This window comes from Corythoichthys intestinalis, chromosome 7 (assembly GCF_030265065.1).
Source record: "Corythoichthys intestinalis isolate RoL2023-P3 chromosome 7, ASM3026506v1, whole genome shotgun sequence".
In the NCBI taxonomy this organism is placed as follows: domain Eukaryota; kingdom Metazoa; phylum Chordata; class Actinopteri; order Syngnathiformes; family Syngnathidae; genus Corythoichthys; species Corythoichthys intestinalis.
This window is the reverse complement of record NC_080401.1, coordinates 8,226,872-8,247,063: the sequence shown is the minus strand read 5'-3', so window position 1 is coordinate 8,247,063 and position 20,192 is coordinate 8,226,872. Positions and strand designations below refer to the sequence as shown.

At 37.6% G+C, this 20,192-nt stretch overlaps 1 protein-coding gene across 1 annotated transcript in view; it reads left to right on the top strand.

Annotated features, from left to right (window-relative positions):
- Positions 1-19,698, top strand: part of LOC130919371 (BMP/retinoic acid-inducible neural-specific protein 3-like) — a 134,834-nt gene extending 115,136 nt beyond the window's left edge. Inside the window, exons 5-9 of the mRNA XM_057841985.1 lie at positions 1,231-1,336; positions 3,747-3,983; positions 7,903-8,125; positions 14,482-14,824; positions 18,450-19,698. Coding sequence (XP_057697968.1) covers positions 1,231-1,336; positions 3,747-3,983; positions 7,903-8,125; positions 14,482-14,824; positions 18,450-19,220 — 1,680 coding nt within the window. The 3' untranslated portion in view covers positions 19,221-19,698. The remainder of the gene's footprint in view (positions 1-1,230; positions 1,337-3,746; positions 3,984-7,902; positions 8,126-14,481; positions 14,825-18,449) is intronic.
- Positions 19,699-20,192: the final 494 nt, after the last annotated feature.

The window sequence follows — 20,192 nt, the reverse complement described above, 5'->3', positions numbered from 1 at the left end:
CACTTCTCATTTTTGTGACACTGAAAATCCACAAATCTAAGTACTGGCCAAGGTTGGTGAATAGTAGTAGTAGACCCGATGGTGCTGACTATATCAGCTGGGATTAAGAGCTTGAAAAGAAGAGGTGCCAAGTCTACAGGAGTTTGACCCAACTCCTGCCGTAGATCGCTAAATAAATTAAGCCAAGCGTGCTCTGTGGCTTGATGATAAAAAATGGGACAACAATGTTTTTTGTCTTTAGATACCAATATACTACGTGTATGTCTGCATTATTTGGTGCCTATAATACAAGTGCCCTATTAGCTATCCAAAAAATAAAAGTGCTCCGATTTTTTTTTTTCTGTGCTCCTAATTTTTTAAATTTGTGAGCACCTGTGCTCCTGATGAAAAAGCTTAGCGTACAGGCCTGCTAATAAATAAAACATAATGAACATCCACAATGGGAGTATATCAAACTCCCATGTGATACATTAAAACTGTTGAGAACATAGGAGTACTCAGATTCCTCTTCTCCATATAAAAGACCATTCATGATTGTTACTGATCTACCAACTCTTATGGTTTTATCTCATCTGTCATAGTACAGCAAGTGACAAATGAATGGCATGATCAGAGCAAGTGGCTGAACAAATTGTGTCTCCAAACCCAAAGAAAGAAAAACGAGAATCACTTAGGTGCACCACGACATGTGATATGAGTAATAAGCCTTGCAAATGATGTGGAAGAGGATTCTTAAGGTACTTTTTGATGAAGGTGAAGTAAAATGTCAAGTAAAAAATCCTCAATCAGACATTAAGTCTATGAGACATTGTGTTATTTGAGCGTACAGTATACCTATGTTTTACTATGTCTAAATCAATAAATGTGTTTTCTGCACTTGTACAGGGACAAATGATAAATCATGCTAAATTTTAAAAATAAATACGATGCAAAGCCCTTATTATTCTACATATTGAAAACAAAAATTAAAATGGCCACCTTATAAAGATTTATTGTAATTGATTTGTGGTTTATGCAAAACAGAAAGTTTAATATTAATGCAATCCTTGTTATGCAAATGCTTTCAGAAGCAAACCACCAAGTATACAAGTTTCACAAACAAAGTTTGGCTTAATTTATGCATGCACTTTTTTTTTTTTTTTTTTTTTTTACATACTTATTATTTACTTGGTTGATTTAATTTTTAGCTAAATTTTATTTAAAGTCTTTTTTGTTTTTCTTGTTGCCCAGGTGACGGAAACTCGCACTGGTCCCCTTGGATGCAGTAACTATGACAACCTTGACTCTGTTAGCTCTGTACTGGTTCAGAGCCCTGAAAACAAGGTCCAGCTGCAAGGTTAGTTGATTTTGTAATTAAAGTTTGTTTCCTTTAATGATTAATTTTCATCCCCTAGAGGACTTTCATTTTTCTCTCAGCTGAATATTTTGTATGTTTGAATTAATTGCAACGCACATTGACTCACTGACAAAGTGTAATCATGAGAGCGATGTGACAAGGGATAGGAAATATCAGTGCAATGGAACCTCCAAAGTTTGGCATAATCAGTTCAAACTTTGATACATATTTTAAATTTTCCCTTGTGAACAATGAAATTATGAATACATTCACTGCTGTTATAGTAAACATATTGTAAGAGAAAACAATGTATCATTAAGTTACTTTATACTTTAAATTGTAATAGGGTTGTAAAAAAAACAAAAAAAGAAGAATTGTAATGAAGACATCAAACTACATTCACACGTTATTTTGGTGATGAAGGGCCAAACCTTCGATTTTCTTCATGTTGCGCCTAAATACGTGCTATGTTAATATTCACACTCACTTAAAATAGGAGTTGATGTACAAATCGATCTCAAGTAATGTTAGAATACTGTGTAAAATGCTAACATAAACGGTACAATTATTTGCTAATCTCATTACCTATTTTTAATTTCATACACCAGCAATACAAGGCATTTAGTGTTTAAATTACGGATTCTGTGCGTGTATGTTTGTGTTTGTGCAAAAAAAATATCTTTTTTTTTTTTTTTTTTGTGCTGCCTGCAAAATGTTACCCAAAAAGCTGAAACAAGGGCAACAAAAGAAGAAAGTTGTTTTCTACAATTAAAAATATCATAATAAAATTTATTACATCTAGCGAAATCCCTGCTCCCCTGCTCAAATAAAAATCATAATCACGAACAGATAGGGGCAGAGTAGCCAAAAATGTTACCCAAGTAAGAGTAGCTTTACTTCTAAATAATGTTATTCAAGTAAAACTCATCATCCAAAAATCTAATCAAGTACAAGTAAAAAAGTATTTGATGAAAAGAATACTCAATAATGAGAAACATTGTGAGTAACTGCTTACAATGTCTGATTTTTTAAAAAATAATGCATATTTTTTTTCTCAGCACAACTTCATCCACAAGAACCTTTATTATTATACAGCACTATAACCTATTACATGATCATATTAGGCAAATTGACACAAAAATTATCAACTTCAGACCAGAACAACACTATTAACTACAAAACAAATTTCTGGACAAATTACATTGGGGCTTTGGTGAGGTAGATACAGATCTATCAGGTCACATCCTATTGATTTGGGGACATTTCAGGGACACTATGAGCAATCAGCCGTCCAAAGAGCACAAGTGCCCTCTTTTGGAGAAAAAACATTGTTACCTCTGATTGTTATCATGGAGTCATGTGGTTGTTGTTGCATCCCTCAGCAAGACAATGACAAAGTCACACTCTACACAAAATAAAACTGTGGCTTCTTAGTAAAACAGTGCGATTTCTCGGCTGTCTTGTAAGCAGTCCAGAACTGTCTCCCATTGAAAATAATGCAGCACAAAACACAGCAACAGAGACTGGGACTCTTAACTCACAAAATTTGTGTATCAAGCACGAATGTGAAAGAAACCAACCTACAAAGCTTCAACAATAAGTGTGCTCAGTCCCCAACACTTGTTGAAAGTTGATGTAATACAGTGGTAAACATACCTGTTGCAGCTTTAACAAAATAAAAAATAAAAAATACATATATTTGTATAGCGCTTTAGAAAAAAAAATCAAAATGGATATAAAAGTAAATTTATATCAATTTATTCCTGAAACCTCATCAACCACTCAAGTAAACATGTTTTTGTTTTATGTTTGAACAACATATGGGTTTCATTGAATTTTTCTCTTTTTTTGGTGCAAACCAGATTTAGTGCGAAGCAGCAATAATCCAAACCTGCTTATATTCTTGGTGTTTCCGCAGTATTTCACTCTAGCATTGCACAGCTTGCATATGGCGTGGCTCTTGTCACACTTCATGCCTGTTTTTGCAGTAAAAGCCAAAATTAGCCCAAATTTTAGACTTTCAAAGGTGCTTCGGGACATTGCGGATCTCCACCTCCGCCATGTTTAATCTTTTGCTCTGTGGCACCTAACCATGTGAAATTATAGTGTAAAAAAGCCGCCCAGGATAACTTTTACTGGACATACAATCTTTTCAATTCATAGCAGTTATTCAAGTAGTGTGCAATTGACAAGCACATTATCCCTCAAATTGGAAGTCAGACTATACAACTGCAAGAGCTTTTTGCTTTCTGAGTTGCAATGTAATCACATATTTGAGAATGACCTAACACACTTTGCAATCATTATTGCACATCCAGGCATCAATTGACATGCACTTCTGTTGACTGTGAAATGAAATTACTTAAAAAATAGACTTTCAAACTGTACTCAACCAAGTTTGGTTCCCCAGGTTTGCAAATCATCCTTCCAGACTACTTGAGAGAAGGTTTTGTGCAAGCTGCTCTAAGTTACATCGCCTGTAATGGCGAAGGAGAATTTGTTTGCAAAGATAACGACTGCTGGTGCAGCTGTGACGCCAAGTTCCCAGAATGCAACTGTCCATATATGGACATTCAAGCCATGGAGGAGAGTTTAGAGAGAATCACCGAGACGTGGGGGCAGCTTTACAAAGATTTTGAAGAATCAGGTGAGAATGTCCCCTTGAGGATAATCAATTCTCGGTTCAACATGCAATATTACCTTTATATGCATGCCTTGTCAATGGCACAGGAAAATCAAACTTTCATGGTATAAATTATTCATGTGAAAAGGATGGAATATGAATTGGTAAGTGTTGCAACTTCAGTGTCATATTTTCCATTCTTTGTTAGTCCTTGTTCTGCATCTTAAAGGTGAATTCAGGTATAAGAGGTTTGGGATCTTTTTTTTTTTCCAGGTGCAATGTAAGCACATGACACATTCAAAGCATATCATAACCAAACAGGGAAAATACTATTTTTGCCTTAAGTAATTTATATTATGTCAGGAGGTGACTAATCAGCAATTAAAAAACAAACAAAAAAACATTAATTTCTACTATGAGCATTCATATTAAGGTGGAAAATACTTGAATGGCGGATGTTAGCAGAATGTTGAGTTATTATTGCTATGCTCGGCATCCTGCGTAAGATATTATTACTCAAAATCGGAAGGCATTTTTTACCCTCTCATCTCGAATCTCTTCAGCTGCAATTACTTTCAAAGTTTATGCTTTAATAGCCAAGTGTAAAGTGAGGTCAGGCAACGCATGCCCAGAATCCAAACATCCGACGTGCCATCATGTCCTTCAGTAAAGGATATCAGTGATTTCCATACTGAAACCTTATCAGCTCTAGACCAGTCCAGCCAGATAGTCATGTAAGCACAAAACAAGGATAGAGAATAACATCAGTGGCAGCTACCCAGTACCAAAACATTTAGTTAAATGGAGAAAAAGCTGTTTTCACCAGGCCCAAAGAAGCTGCATTGTCCATATATAAATCTGATTGTAATCTATATTATCCATGAAGTACTGTAAGTACTGTGCAATGTTGTTTTGGGCAGACATTTTAATTTTCGTCTTAGTCTTAGTCTTTTGGACGAAAATAGTCAGTCCACAGTCATCTCCCCAGTGCCTCTGCCTGACATGCAGCCCCATATCATCAAAGACTAAGGGAATTTTTATGTTTTCCTCAGGCAGTCATCTTTGTAAATCTCACTGGAGCAGCACCAAACCAAAGTTTCAGCATCATCAACTTGTCCAATGGCAGATTCTTGACTCTTGACACCTTGTCCAATGCAGATTTTTGACTCTTGACAAGGTGATGATGCTGGAACTTTGGTTTAGTGCTGTTCCAGTGAGATTTACAAAGATGACTGCCCAAAGAAAACATCAAAATTCCCTCAGTCCTTGATGATATGGGGCTGCATGTCAGGCGAAGGCACAGGGGGGAGATCTTCAATAAATGCACAAGATTACACTGAAATTTTAGACAGCTTTCTTATCCTTTCAATTGAAAATATGTTTGTCATTTTCCAAGATGACAATGCATCATGCCACAAAGCTAAAACTGTTGAAGCATTCCTTAGAGAAAGACTCATCAAGTCAATGTCATGGCCTGCAAATAGCCCAGATCTCAACCCTATTGAAAACCTGTGGTGGAAATTGAAAAAATGGTCCACAGCAAGGCGCCAACCTGCAAGGATGAAGTCCATGGTGCTACTAAATACTGGAGATGTGTTTTGATAGTTATTTCTTTGTTTGTTTCTGATGATTCCATATGTTTTCATCAGAATGGAGTGATTCCATATATATTTCCCTGCACTTGCGCTATAAAAGTAACATTTACTGACCACCACAATGATTTTTATTAATGTCTTTTAGTGTTTCTGAATGCTAAAGTGTTGCACTTTTAAACGAATTCATTTTTTTTTCAAGCTTTTTATCTGAGTTTGTTATACATGATAAAATGTCTGAGTGAGTGCTCATCTGAGACTGGTGATTCTAGAGGTCTCTTTTTTCTAGGGGTTGTACATTCAAACAAGAATAGTGTGGCCCATGTGTATTTTGCTCTCAGATTATTATTTTTTATTTATTTATTTTTTACTGTCTTCTCTTGTTATCTCTTGTGACCACACATGACGTAATTATTTGGCTGCCAATAGACGTCCAAACCATTTAAACTGTCCCAGTTTAAATGTATTTGACGTTTATTGCCATCAATAAGCATTTTCAAAGTCAGTTTCCCCCTTTTACTAAGTGCCACAACACATATTCTGTGACTGTGTCTGGCAGTGAATAAGTGAAGCTAATGATAACTTTTCGTTAGATGTCCACTGTAGTGACCTCTGTCTTTGAAAGGGATAAAATATTTATTTAACAGTTTCTCTATTACCTGAAACATGTTAAATTCATGCTAGGTATCTTTGTGAGATATTTATTTTCTTCCTCACCAAAATGATCCAAGTGTGCCTTTAAATGACACAGTCTGACTTGGACTACAAAAGGGACCCTCCCAAAATGCTCCCACGAAGTTGGAGGTATAGTACAGTACAGTGCATTGCAGAGTACAGAAAAATCAGTGTCTGCTTTAACTAAAAGCACCCAAACATGTATGGATTTTCATATTTTAATGAGGGTAGCATGCAAAAAATGACAAAAGGGGGAAAAATAAGGTGTTTTCCCAATCACTGATGAGTGGTTTAAAGGTACCCTGCCCACTATAAAACACATGCCTGGTAAGAAATGTCTTAATGAGTTTGTTTTGTCTGATGTGCATTATGGCTCGGTCAAAAGAGCTGTCTGAAGACCTGCAATCAAGGATTGTTAATTGTATAAAGCAGGGAAAGGATACTAAACCATCTCTAAAAGTCTGGATGTTCAACAATTGACAGGCAGAGAAGTTGTCAACAAATGGACAAACAAATAGAGAGAGTTCGGTGCTGTTGCTGCTCTGCCAAAGAGTGGCCATCCACTAAAGATGACACCAAGAGTTCAGCGCAGAACACTCAGAGAGGTTAAAAAGAACCCTAGAGTGTCTGCAGAAGACATACAGAAACCACTGGCAAAATCCAATATCTCTGTGCACACATTAACTATATGTAAAACTATGGCCAAGAATGGTGTTCATGGGGGGACTCCACGGAAGAAGCCACTGCCGTATAAAAAAACATTGTTACTCGTTTAACTTTTGCAAAAAGGCACTTGGACTGATGAAACCAAAGTTGAATTGTTTGGGAATAACACACACTGTCATATGTGGAGGAAAAATGGAACAGCTCACCAACATCAACACCTCATCCCCACCGTGAAGCATGGTGGAGGGAGCATCATGATTTCGGGCTGTTTTGCTGCCTCAAGGTCAGGACATCTTGCAATCATGAATGGAAGAATGTATTCAAAAGTTTATAAAGATGTTTTGCAGGAAAACCTGAGGCCGTCTGTCAGACAGTTGAAGCTAAAAAGAGGATGGATGCTGCAACAAGACAATGATCCAAAACACAGAAATAATCAACTTCAGAATGGTTTCAGAAGAACAAAATGCCAGTTCTGGAGTGCCCAAGTGAAAGTCCAGACTTGAACCCCATTGAGATGCTGTGGCATGACCTAAGGACAGCGATTCATGCCAGACATCCCAGGAATCTGACTGAATTATAGCAGTTTTGTAGAGAAGAATGGGCTAAGATTAGTCCTGATCGATGTGCCAGACTGATCTGCAGCTACAGGAAGTGTCTGGCTGAAGTTATTGCTGCCAAAGGGGGGGTGGGCAAAAATTAAAAATGTGATGGTTCACTTACTTATTTTTCCCTCTTCTGTCATTGGTTGCATACTATCCTCGTTAAAATATGAAAAGCTATAAATGTTTGCGTGGTTTTAGTTAAAGCAGACACTTTTTTCATCTGTGTGATTTTGACAAAGATTAGATCACATTTGGTCGTGATTTTATGCTGAAATGTGAGGAATTCCAAAAGGTTCAAATACTTAGGCCCTATATATATAAGTAATATTGACACAAACCTTGATTGGTTTGATTAATCATAGGCAGGTATGTCCACATCCTTTATATATATTTTTTCTGTTGTTGCAGATGAATTTAAAACCTTCTTTGCAAGGCTGCCTCAAAACCAATTCCTTAACATGTCCACCATCCAACACTTGTGGGCACTTGACAACATGTTCCATGGGCGATATGAGCAGCTGGAGAACAACATGCATGTCCTTGCCAAGCGTGCGGAAAGAGTCATCTTTAAACTCTTCAGTTTAAGCAAACGGTGTCACCGACAGCCACAAGTTCGCTTACCGAGAGAAAGGTGAGCAAAACCGTCAGAACATTCATCTTTGAATTCACAGTCTGTAAATTGACTAGCAAAGTCATTTTGAACATTTCTCTGAATTTTTACCGTTACCGATACCATGTAGACACTCATCCTAAAAACAGATTTTCCTGCCTTTTTTGGCTCCAACCTTTGATCACAAGTTAGCCTGATCATTTGGATTTGTCCCCTCTGGCACACTAAGGCCATTAGAGAGAAATTAAGCAACTTCGGCTGGATAATTAGGCCTATTCTTTTATGTGATAATTAGACATGTGCCGGTTACCGGTTTCACGGTTTACCGTGGTGTGACAACATCGCGGTTTCAAAACCACTAAAATTTTCCGTCAGACCGTAGTACGGTATTCGCCATTTTTCATGTGTCAAAAATCCAGCCAGAAGTGGCGTGGCGCGGCAGCACTCACCCCCTCCCGTTTGTGGCTGCGTGTGAAAGTGATTATCGGCGAAACAGCCAGCGAACCCTAAACAAATACTCCAAACATAAGGTGTTCTTTTCTTCAATTTATTGAGCTCTCAAATCGTGGTAAGTGAAATATACAAAATGAATACATTTAAAACATTGTACAATTGTATTTTTCCATGTGTGAGTAGCTAAACAGATTAGCACTATGAGTTCGCCAAAAACAAAACACATATTTTCCTTTGAAATTCGATATACAAACTAACTAAAAGCTTATAAAAGACGAATGTTAGCCTAGGCTTAGCTGGGAGAGCAACTTCGTCGAGTGTTACAGCCGCAGAGTGAGAAAACAAGCATGATTCTCTTGAATGAAGGGGAAAAAAAGGCATAGCATCAAAGATCGTTATTCGAGGAAAGATGATCTTGCCCTAAGCACAAATCCACGTTCGCTGGATCAAGGAGAGGTCTCACTCCCAATTATTATTATTATTTTTTTTTTTTAAGATGAAACCTTTCCACAACAATATTTACATTTTAACTAACTTATACATTTTTAACTAACTTATTAACTTTTGAATTCTTTGTTCTTTCTAACACAAAGGCATGACATCATGTAGACTAGAGTTGACACAGTGGCTGAAAATGGCGAAACTTATGCAGTATACATTTTTAAAAATTTTAATCAAAAGAGTTTGTACTTTTTTTATAGAAATTATTTTGTTCTTGCTCTAAACTTGAGCAACTTGAGCTGTGGCTGTGGGTATAGTCTACGTTATATTTTAATTTTATTTAAAATTTGTTTTTTTTTAATTGATAATTTATATATTTTAACAATACATTCATATTCCAATTTGCAACTATGCTCTGAAAAAAAAAAAAAAAATCCTGTTCAATGGAAAGAAGTTTTTTTTTTTTTTTTTTTTTTTACCCATACATCTCAAAATAACACATTTTGGAGCTATAATTGCAATACCGTGATACCGTGAAACCGCGGCATTTTTGCTCACGGTTATCGTACCGTCAAAATCTCATACCGGCACATGCCTAGTGATAATGCATTGCTTAATTGAAGTTAAAAAAAAAAAAAAAAAAAAAATCTTGTCGCCATATAGTGAATGATGAAAGTGCTTCCTTGATATGCTAATAGTCATGTCACTTTCCACTACCACACAGGGACGGTTTAAGAGGACTGATCCCTCACATTGAACAAATATCCTTGGATTAGCATACATTTTACTCCACAATAACTCCCATCTCACCTTCAAAGTGAAGCAAATCTAAAATGAAGAGAGGTGAGGGAGGACTTAATTTGCCATTTTAGAAAGCAGCAGTCAAGAAAGTCATAGACTTTGGCTATGTCTACACGCAGCAGGGTATTTGGCAAAAATAAGAACTTTTTCTACGATTTGGCCTATCTTCCACACGCACACGCTTACTTTGGGCATTGAAAACGAGGGTTCTTAAAAACTTCGACTAAAGTGGAGATGTGGGAAATCTGCGTATGTAGCGCCATCATATGGACACTGATAAGTGTTGATTTAACTGTGAAAATATCACTGTTTGGACAAACTTTGTTCCTGCGTCACACATGAGACCCATGTTTACATTTGGAGTCAACATTTTCAATGGGTTTAGTCGAGATTTCACTCGTGTTGTTGGTTTTATATTCTACGATGGTTTATTAAGGGCCAAATAAAGAAAATATTTAAAAAAAAGGATTACAAGATTAAAGTTGTACTGTTGCTACGAGAAAAAAAACATATTATTACGTAGGAGTAATGTAGCTGTAAACTGCTACGCGCTTTACATACCTGTACCTTAGCTGGTAGCTACGGCGAAATCATTCTCTGGATAATAATTTCATGTAGATGAACCAAAATATTATGAATATCCTTATTTGTAAAATCGATTTGAAAACACAAGATGCTTATTATATTATTAACGGAGGAGGCAACGCGCTACATAAAGTACGTAGCTGCTTATTCAGCTACATTAGCCCTAGGTAAAAATGCAACTTTTATTTTCCTAATAATAGTATGAAAAAATGGAACTATTACTACGAGAATGAATGTGGAATTAATAGTATGCGAATAAAAGTAGTATTATTTAGGAGTGGGAACCTCTTGGTACCTCACGATACGATACGATTTGCGATACAAAGCTCACGATAACGATGATCTGACGATATGGCGGCAATACAACGATTATCGATACATTGGTCAGGAAATCATTCTAGAATATTCTAAAAACAACTAATAAACAGAAAAACAAGCTTCTGCTGTGAATTGGGATGAGTTTATCACTTGTAGACATTTAATCCATTTGAACTGCGAGGGTGGCAGCGAATGAACATTCGTTCATTTGCTGCCATCCTTCCCACTCCAAACAGATTGAATGTCTATGGCCGTCAGTGGAAGCCAATGCCAGGCAATAAGGTCATTTTAGGCTATTTACGGTCATTTACCTGTTGATTTTCAGTTACTTCTTGTTGATTTTTGGGGTATTTTACTGGTCACTTCCTGTTTATTAGTTACTAGTTACAGAACAGGAAGTGACCTGAGAATCACCCAAATGAATAGGCAGTGACTCAAACTCAACAGGAAATGACCTGTAAATGCCCTGGAAATCGGACTGAATGATTGTAAATGCTCTGGTTTCGAATTAACGAACGTTCCCAGTCTAAATGGATTTGGCGTTGTGCACCGTCAATGCAGCCTTAGAGTTAACTGAGACACTATTATGGTGGATGATTTTAGTAGCAACTTGTTGGTTTCCTTTTTATTTTATTTTTTTTAGACATTGACACCTTTTTAAAACGATATCTCGATTATTGGCAGGAGCATACCGATTATCTTTTGTGATACATAGTACCACGATATATCACCATTTTGATATTTTGCCACACCCCTAGTATTATTATGTATGGCTAATGTAGCTGAATAAACAGCTATATCAGTGATCCGGAACCTTTTTGGCTGAGAGAGCCATGAACACCACATTTTTTTAAATGTACTGTAATTCCGTGAGAGCCATTTTATATGTTTAAAACTAAAAACACAAGTAATGTGTGCATTTTATATAATTTCAACACTTTTAAGGTACAAGGGTTTGGGTTAGTCTCTGAGTTCTTTTTAATAGCATTGTTATGCTACTGCTAATTATTGATGAGTATTTCTTACCATTAATGCAACGTTTGCTGATAATTTTGCTTCATGCAGGTGCTGACAAACATACGATGAGTCTCTTTTCATGTTCACAATCTGTGCACACCGAAACAAGTTCATCCATCGGTAGATTTATTTCTTTAGCGAACTCAGTGAAAGACTTGAATAAATCCTTCCCTCTTTTTGTCCCTTTCATAGTCAAGACCTTGCAATCACGCTGAATTGGGATAAATTGCTTACGTCTGTTGACTCGTTCAAAGCGACAGAAAAAAATGTTCCCGCATTTATGTCTTTCACTTGCGTTGCCTCAATTTGATTTGACATCATGACGGTCTTTATCCGAAAAGTTGTCAAAAACTCTCCACAAAGGCAAATTCCTTTGTCAGTTCTTGATGAAAAGTACAATACTCCTAGTCTTTTTTTTCCCCCATCTTCTCAAAATGGTTTCTAAAATTAAAAATGCGGCAAACGAAACTAAAAACGAGGGTAGTTTACTTCACGCACATGCCCACATCGGCCGCTATCTCCGACAGCAAAATACAGCAACCCCACTTGAACAGTGTCTTTGCCTCATCTGCGTTTTCAATGCGATTGATAGACAAACAAAAATATAGACACAACGACATTTATGTTTGCCACTTTCCCGGTTGTTGTATACGGACTACGTGTCCCATGATCATGCTGGGCTCACGCAGCCAATGGCATGGGACTTGGGGGGGACCTAACATGGCACATCTAAGTTGCTATTTGATGATATCTGTATGTGTTGTCGGAGCATTTAAAATGTTAACATACGCCGCAAAAATCACGTCTGCTCATTACTGCACAACATCAGCATATGACCGGTGACCGTCAACGTTTCGCGCAATTCGCAAAGGAGTGTAACTGTTTTTTTGCCAGAAGCAGCTGTCAAAAGAGCCAGATCCGGCTCACGAGCCATAGGTTCCCGACCCCTGAGCCCTTTACTTTACGTAGCGCGCTACCCCCTCCGTAAAAATCAACAATAGTGAAAGCATCTTTCGTTTTAGAATTGCCTTTATAAATAAGGAAATCCTTAATATTTTGCCCCAACTACATCAAATTATAATGAATAGAAGGATTTATACTAGTGCTGCAACAATTAATCAATTAACTCGAGTAATTTGATTATGAAAAGGCTTCGAATCAAATTTTGCTTTTTTATGTATTTGTTTAATTAAGAGTGGTGTTGTAATGGTTTGTTTTGAAAATGTTTACATTTATTTTTAATGATCTGGGTATATACACTGCCCTCCAGTGGCAACATTGAATAAGACATAACTCATTTAACATGGCTGAATCCAGCTGCTCCATGTTATGACCAACATAAACTTATGTTTTTTATGCATTTGTAATTTAGTTTATAGGTATGTTTAACTGTTTTTTTTTTTTTTTTTTTTTTTTTTTGTGGTAATATGTGTTTGAATATTAGCATTTTATAGCCTTTAAGCTATCAGACTTTTGCTGTGCAAGTTAGCCAATTGTTCTTTTTTTGTACTTACATCCTCATTTACTTTTTTAACAATATGTGAGGCTAAACACAGGTATTTTTGTTTATTTTTAGTTTGAAGAAACCCTCGGGAATTTTTATTTTGTGTTCGCATTTAATGTTCTTTTGAAAGTGCAATCTTACCAAGCCTTTGTTTTACATCTCCTAAAATTGATTTAGCAATGCTTTAAATGTTCCTTATCCGATTACTCTATTATTCAAACTAACTGATAGATTAATGGACTACTAAAATAATCGATAGCTGCAGCCCTAATTTATACGAATGCTTCGTCGTAGCTCCCAGCTACGGTACATGTACGTAAAGTGTGTGGTGGTTTAGAGCTACATTACCACTACTTAATAAATACAACTTTTTTTCTCGTAGCAGTAGTACGACTTTAATCTCATAATACTTTTTTTTCCCTTTTCCTTATTTAGCCCTAATACTCCGCTGAATATTCTAAAACCAAGTTTAGAAGTAATTGTTTTCCAATATGAGGAAGTGACGTCGCTAGACAGAAGCTTTCTCTGATTGGCTGGCATTTGGGAAACAGCTGCCACCTTAAGGTCTGGCATTGTTATGAATGTACTTAAAAACGAATGAATGTTTTGTTTTTTGTCTTGTATGTATGAGGGAAGGATCCTCGGTTTTAAAGAATCCTGCTAGGTGTAGACATGGCCGTCATCATGAGAGAGTTTGATAGCAGAAATACAATGTTATTATTTTTATATTTTTCTCAACATTTTCATATTTACAGCAGATAACTACATATCATGAACATGAAAATTACAAATACAATACATATTTTTTCAACAAAGCATTTTTAAAGCTTTGCTGAGGTATTTTTGTCTTCAAGATTAAATCCAGTTAATTTGATACTACAGTTATTATCTGCCAAAAATGAGCAAGATTATAGGTTTCCTTGCTATATTTAGTTGCTGCAGCAAATCACATCCTATGTATTTAATTGTAATTGTTTCAAATGGATGACTTAAGCACAGCATGTCAGACTCGTTTGTTTTATAACTGCAAAATGAGGGTGATTGCAGAACAATAATATGACTTGATCTACACATACCATGTTCAAAATATATTGATAAAAATATATTTAAATGTAGCTGGTTGTGAACATAGTGTGTTATTCTGAGCATTCATTCCAAGCTTTTGAATATGTTAATAATGTGTCTTGAATGTCAATGCTGAGAAAACTGGAAGGATAAAGTGTGTTCTTTGTCTCTTTCCCTGCATTCCCTCCTGCAGGTCTCAGTCCTACTGGCTGAGTCATTTCCAGTCTCTCTTGTATTGTTCAGAGAACAACCAGCTTGGTGCATTCTCTGAGGAGCTCCACAGCTGCAGCTGTCGATATGAACACATCCCCTGTCAGCTCCCTCCACCCTGCTCTGTTGGCGAAGGCTCTGCTTGTGCAGAATGTGCGTTAGACAACCACACCCGATGCGGGGGCTGCAATCCAGCCTTTACCCTGATACAGGGGGTCTGTAAACCAATGGTGGCAGATTCGACAGAAAACTACTTGGGGTTGGAGACCGACCTCCAAGATTTGGAACTAGGCTATCTTCTTCAAAGAGCTGATCGTAGGCTTGAGGTATTTTAAAAAATGTAAAACCATAATTGATTGTCAACTCATTTTTAAGCAAAAGAATATGAACACAACATGGTTGAAAACAAACTGCAGAAATATTATCAGTGCTGGATGAAGTATTCTTTTTTTTTTACTCAAGTAGAGGTACAGATACAGGTGCAAAGAATTACTTAAGTTAAAGTACAAGTATCTAAGAAAAAAGTACTGATGTAAAAGTACAAAGTACTTATTTTAACATTTACTTTACAAGTAAAAAGTAAAGTGTAAGTAAGACTGCTTTAAGTTTTATTTAAAACTGCAGAATGGAAAAAAAGACAAGTAATTAAATTCACTGCACTGTAAACAGCTCAAAACCCCTCAAATTTAGCTTAACTATCAGGGGCATACCGCCACCTACTGTACAAGAACTCGGTGTTTTATGTTGGCCAGTTTCTTGTTTAACTTGCCTAATCTTGCTTGTACTCGTGTTGCTGCCTCCAGTGCTCAGTTACGGTATACTTGCACGGGACTTTCTGATTGCGCCAGAGGCATGAAACGAAACTGTCAATTTATAATGAAGAAGAAAACCAAAAGTAACATATACGAGTCCTTCTCAAAAAAATTAGCATATTGTGATAAAGTTCATTATTTTCTGTAATGTACTGATAAACATTAGACTTCATATATTTTATGATTTCATTACACACGATTAAAGTAGTTCAAGCCTTTTATTGTTTTGATATTAATGATATTGGCAAAAAAGTCAAGAAAAAACTAAAATCCGTATCTCAAAAAATTAGCATATCATGAAAGGGTACTCTCAAGAAGCTACTAACCTAATCATCTGAATCAACAAATTAACTCAAAACCCCTGCGAAAGATTCCTGGGTCTTTTAAAAACTCCCAGCCTGGTTCATTACTCAAGACCGCAATCTTGGGCAAGACTGCCGACCAGACTGCTGTCCAGAAGGCCATCATTGACACCCTCAAGCAAGAGGCTGAGACACAGAAAGAAATTTCTGAGCGAATAGGCTGTTCCCAGAGTGCTCTATCAAGGCACCTCAGTGGGAAGTCTGTGGGAAGGAAAAAGTGTGGCAGGAAATGCTGCACAACCAGAAGAGGTGACCGCACCCTGAGAAAGATTGTGAAGAAGGGCCGATTCCAGACCTTGGGGAACCTGCAGAAACAGTGGACTGAGTCTGGAGTAGAAATCTCCAAAGCCACCGTGCACAGGCATGTGCTGGAAATGTCAGAAGCGTCTGACCTGGGCTACAGAGAAGCAGCACTGGACTGTTGCTCAGTGTTTTTTCAGATAAAAGCAAATTTTGCATGTCATTCGGAAATCAAGGTCCAAGAGTTTAGAGGAAGAGTGGGGAGAAGGAAATGCCAAAATGCCTGAAGTCCAGTGTCAAGTACCCACAGTCAGTGATGGTCTGGGGTGCCATGTCAGGTGCTGGTGTTGGTCTACTGTGTTTTATCAAGGGCAGGGTCAATGCAGCTAGCTATCAGGAGATTTTGGAGCATTTCATGCTTCCACCTGGTTAAAAGCTTTATAGAGATGAAGATTTCATTTTTCAGCACGGCCTGGCACCTGCTCACAGTGCCAAAACCACTGGGAAATGGTTTACTGACCATGGCATTAATGTGCTCAATTGGCCTGCCAACTCTCCTGACCTGAACCCCATAGAGAATCTGTGGGATATTGTGAAGAGGAAGTTGAGAGACACCAGACCCAACACTGTGGATGACCTTAAGGCCGCTATCGAAGCATCCTGGGCCTCCATAACACCTCAGCAGTGCCACAGGCTGATTGCCTCCATGCCACGCCACATTGCAGCAGTCATTTCTGCAAAAGGATTCCCGACCAAGTATTGAGTACATAGCTGATATAATTAATTGACGGTTGACTTTTTTGTATTAAAAAACACATTTTTTGTATTGGTCGGATGAAATATGCTAATTTTTTGAGATAGGGATTTTTGTTTTTTCTTGACTTTTTTGCCAAAATCATCAATATTAAAACAATAAAAGGCTTGAACTACTTCAGTTGTGTGTAATGAATCTAAAATATATGAAAGTCTAATGTTTATATGTACATTGCAGAAAATAATGAACTTTATCACAATATGCTAATTTTTTTTAGTAGGACTAGTATATGACACATGTCATGTAATGTCATCCTGCAAATACTCTCACTTTTGAATGGATGTAAAAGATCCGAGATGGACATAATGGAGTTAGTGACAAAATTTGCCGGTCTGTCTGTGACGGTCTTATGACGCCACTGTCAAATAAAGTGTTACCGATTAACCCAAATAAATCAACACATAAGCCGTACTGGAGTATAAGCAGCAGGATTCAAAATGAGGGGAAATACGTAGGTAGCGGCTTAAACTCTTTAAAATTATGGTAATTAAGGCGGCACCATTTTACGTCACTTGCGACGTAGATGGCGACTTCCGTCGAAACAAATGCTTTTAAAATTATATTTAGATGCAAATCTTTATATAAAAGCTGCAAAGCTTGTATATTATAGACAGGGGTGCACATAAGTGGTCCGCATGCGCGCATGCGTACCGGACGTAGACAAACGCGCTGGCCCTCAGCGACTTCCATACGCTTTTGCGTACCGATGGCTGACCACCGTATTTGCGGCGGACACGAGAAAATAACTTCTCAAAATGTCAAAGAGGCAGGCCACACTGAGTAATTACTTCCGTGTTCCCCCACCCCCGTCAAAAGACAGACGACGACAGAGACATCACCGGAGCTACCGAAAAAAAGGACTTTTGCTGAAAAGTAGGAGGTACCATGGCTAGAAGCGAATGATGCTCGCACGGAAATGCGGTACAAAATGTGCTGTGAGAATCCCAATGTCGCCGATAAGAGCAGCGCATTTTATGTAGGGTCAAAGAATTTCAGCCATCCAAACTTTGAAAAGCACGAAAAAAACAGAGAGCATGTTGCAATTAAGCAAACTATCGATGTCAAACAGGACCCCGCTCGCCCTATGGACAAGTGGCGGAATAAAGGTAATGAACAGCGACATGCACTGACAAACGTGTTTTTGCTCGCATTTTACAAAGCTAAACATGCACGTTCAATAAGGTCTTATGAGGAGGACATCCCACTTTTAAAAAGGCTTGGAGTTAATGTGGGAGCCGCATAATGCCCTTTATTTTGAATTGGTGCTTTTTATTTCTTTACATTTCAAAGTAATGGCAATTTTGTTGTGCCAGTTGATGTTAATCAAGCATTAATTGTTAATATAATTAATTAAAGTTAATTGGCTCTAAGTAAAGCTTGTCATAAATTTATCGCATCAGGCGGGTTGGCTCTCAAGCTCAATGAGGACCAAGTCACATCTCCAGGTCCTCCTCTGAGAACCTGGGCAAAAAAATTATGTGCACGCCTGATTATAGATGAGATACTAATATAAAAGTAAAGCATACAGAACCAACGTCTCATTTTAATCATGGTTCCCCTTAACAGAAGCACTTGTCATTACAAAGCCTAACCCTGAATGCAAGGATGAAACTTTTAAAAATATTTATTGCACAAAGTTTGAGACTATGCACATTTTATTTTTGCGCTATAGATGCAAGTCAAAGTCCTTACAGTATGAATGATTATGCTTTTTTCATTTCAGGTTCATGCAATTTTCATCAGCAATGACATGCGTCTGAATAGCTGGTTTGACCCTTCTTGGAGAAAGAGGATGCTGCTGACATTGAAAAGTAATAAGTACAAATCAAACATGGTCCACATGCTGTTAGGAATATCTTTGCAGGTTTGCCTTACAAAGAACAGCACACTGGAACCTGCCCTTACACTCTATATCAATCCTTTTGGCGGTAGCCATTCAGAGAGTTGGTACATTCCTGTCAACGAAAACAATTTTCCTGACTGGCAGGCCACAAAGCTAGACTTGCCCTTTGAGTGTTATAATTGGACTCTGACACTTGGTAACAAATGGAAAACATTCTTCGAAACAATCCATGTCTACTTGCGGAGCAGGATAACAACACCAAACGGAGTAAATGACAGTGTATATTATGAACCTTTGGAGATGACAGATTCTGGGCGGAATCTGGGCTACATGAAAATCAACAGCATCCAGGTCTTTGGTTACAGTATGCACTTTGACCCAGAGGCTATACGGGACTTGATTCTACAACTGGACTACCCTTACACGCAAGGTTCCAAGGACACAGCAATGCTGCAGCTCTTGGAAATACGTGACCGTGTAAACCGTCTTTCGCCTCAAGGTCAACCAAGGTTGGACTTGTTTGCCTGTCTTCTCCGACACAGACTTAAACTGACTGCCAGTGAAGTAGCTCGCATCCATGCCTCCCTGGAGGCCTTCAGCTCCCGTCTGCCCAATCCATTGGATTATGAAACCACTAAACTTTGCAGTTAACAGCTGCTTGAGGCAAAGTCTCACCAAACTGTCACGTGATGACTTTTACATGGGCTTTTCTGGACACGCCAATCATAGTGTATTTGTTTACATATGTTCTCTCTTTCAACAGATAACTATGTAGTGTGTTTAATAAAGAGTGGAACAACTGAGGGCAGCTGCAGAATGTACTCTAGAAGCCTGCAGTTTCCGCTTTGTGGAGACTCCCCTCATGGGTATATAAATTGATGGCATGAATCGGTGGAAGAATGCACTTTTTCCCATTGTAGAGAAAAGCAAAAGTAGAGTATAATGCAGTAGAAATTCAGATACAAGACATCATGGGGAAACCTAATCATTATAAACCAGACTGCTCAGTTTTACTGTAAGCACCAAACTTGGTGAAAATTGATGGTGTTTGTTTGTAATTTTTATATGTCCCTTTGCTTCAGTAATAGTGCACTTTCCATAAAGCCCAGAATACCGATAAGTCAATATTTTGTAGATAAAATTGATATTAAAACATATGTAACATAAACCAAGTGATGGACTATTTTTTATATCTAGCTTGTTCTCATTGTTTCATTTTAAAAATAATTTCAAAAAGTGAATGTATACTACATAAAGAAAAATCCCATATGATACTCTACGTTCAAAAGTTTGGGGTCTAAGCGACCCCAAACTTTTGAACGGTTGTGTACATACTGTAATTTCCGGACTATAAGGCGCACCTCACTATAAGCCTCCACCCACCAAATTTGACACAAAAATGGCATTTGTTCATAGATTAGTCGCACCCGACTATAAGCCACAGCTGTACTCGCTGTATTATGGGATATGTACACCGAAAGATATGAAATTTTTTGTTCACCCAAAATGTCCTACAAGAGGCGAATTTACACCCAAAGTACTACTGTGCGCTTTCAGCTTGTTTTGTTTAGACGCACACAGGAAGAACATACAAAAAAAATGCCTTAAGAAAGTACTTAAATG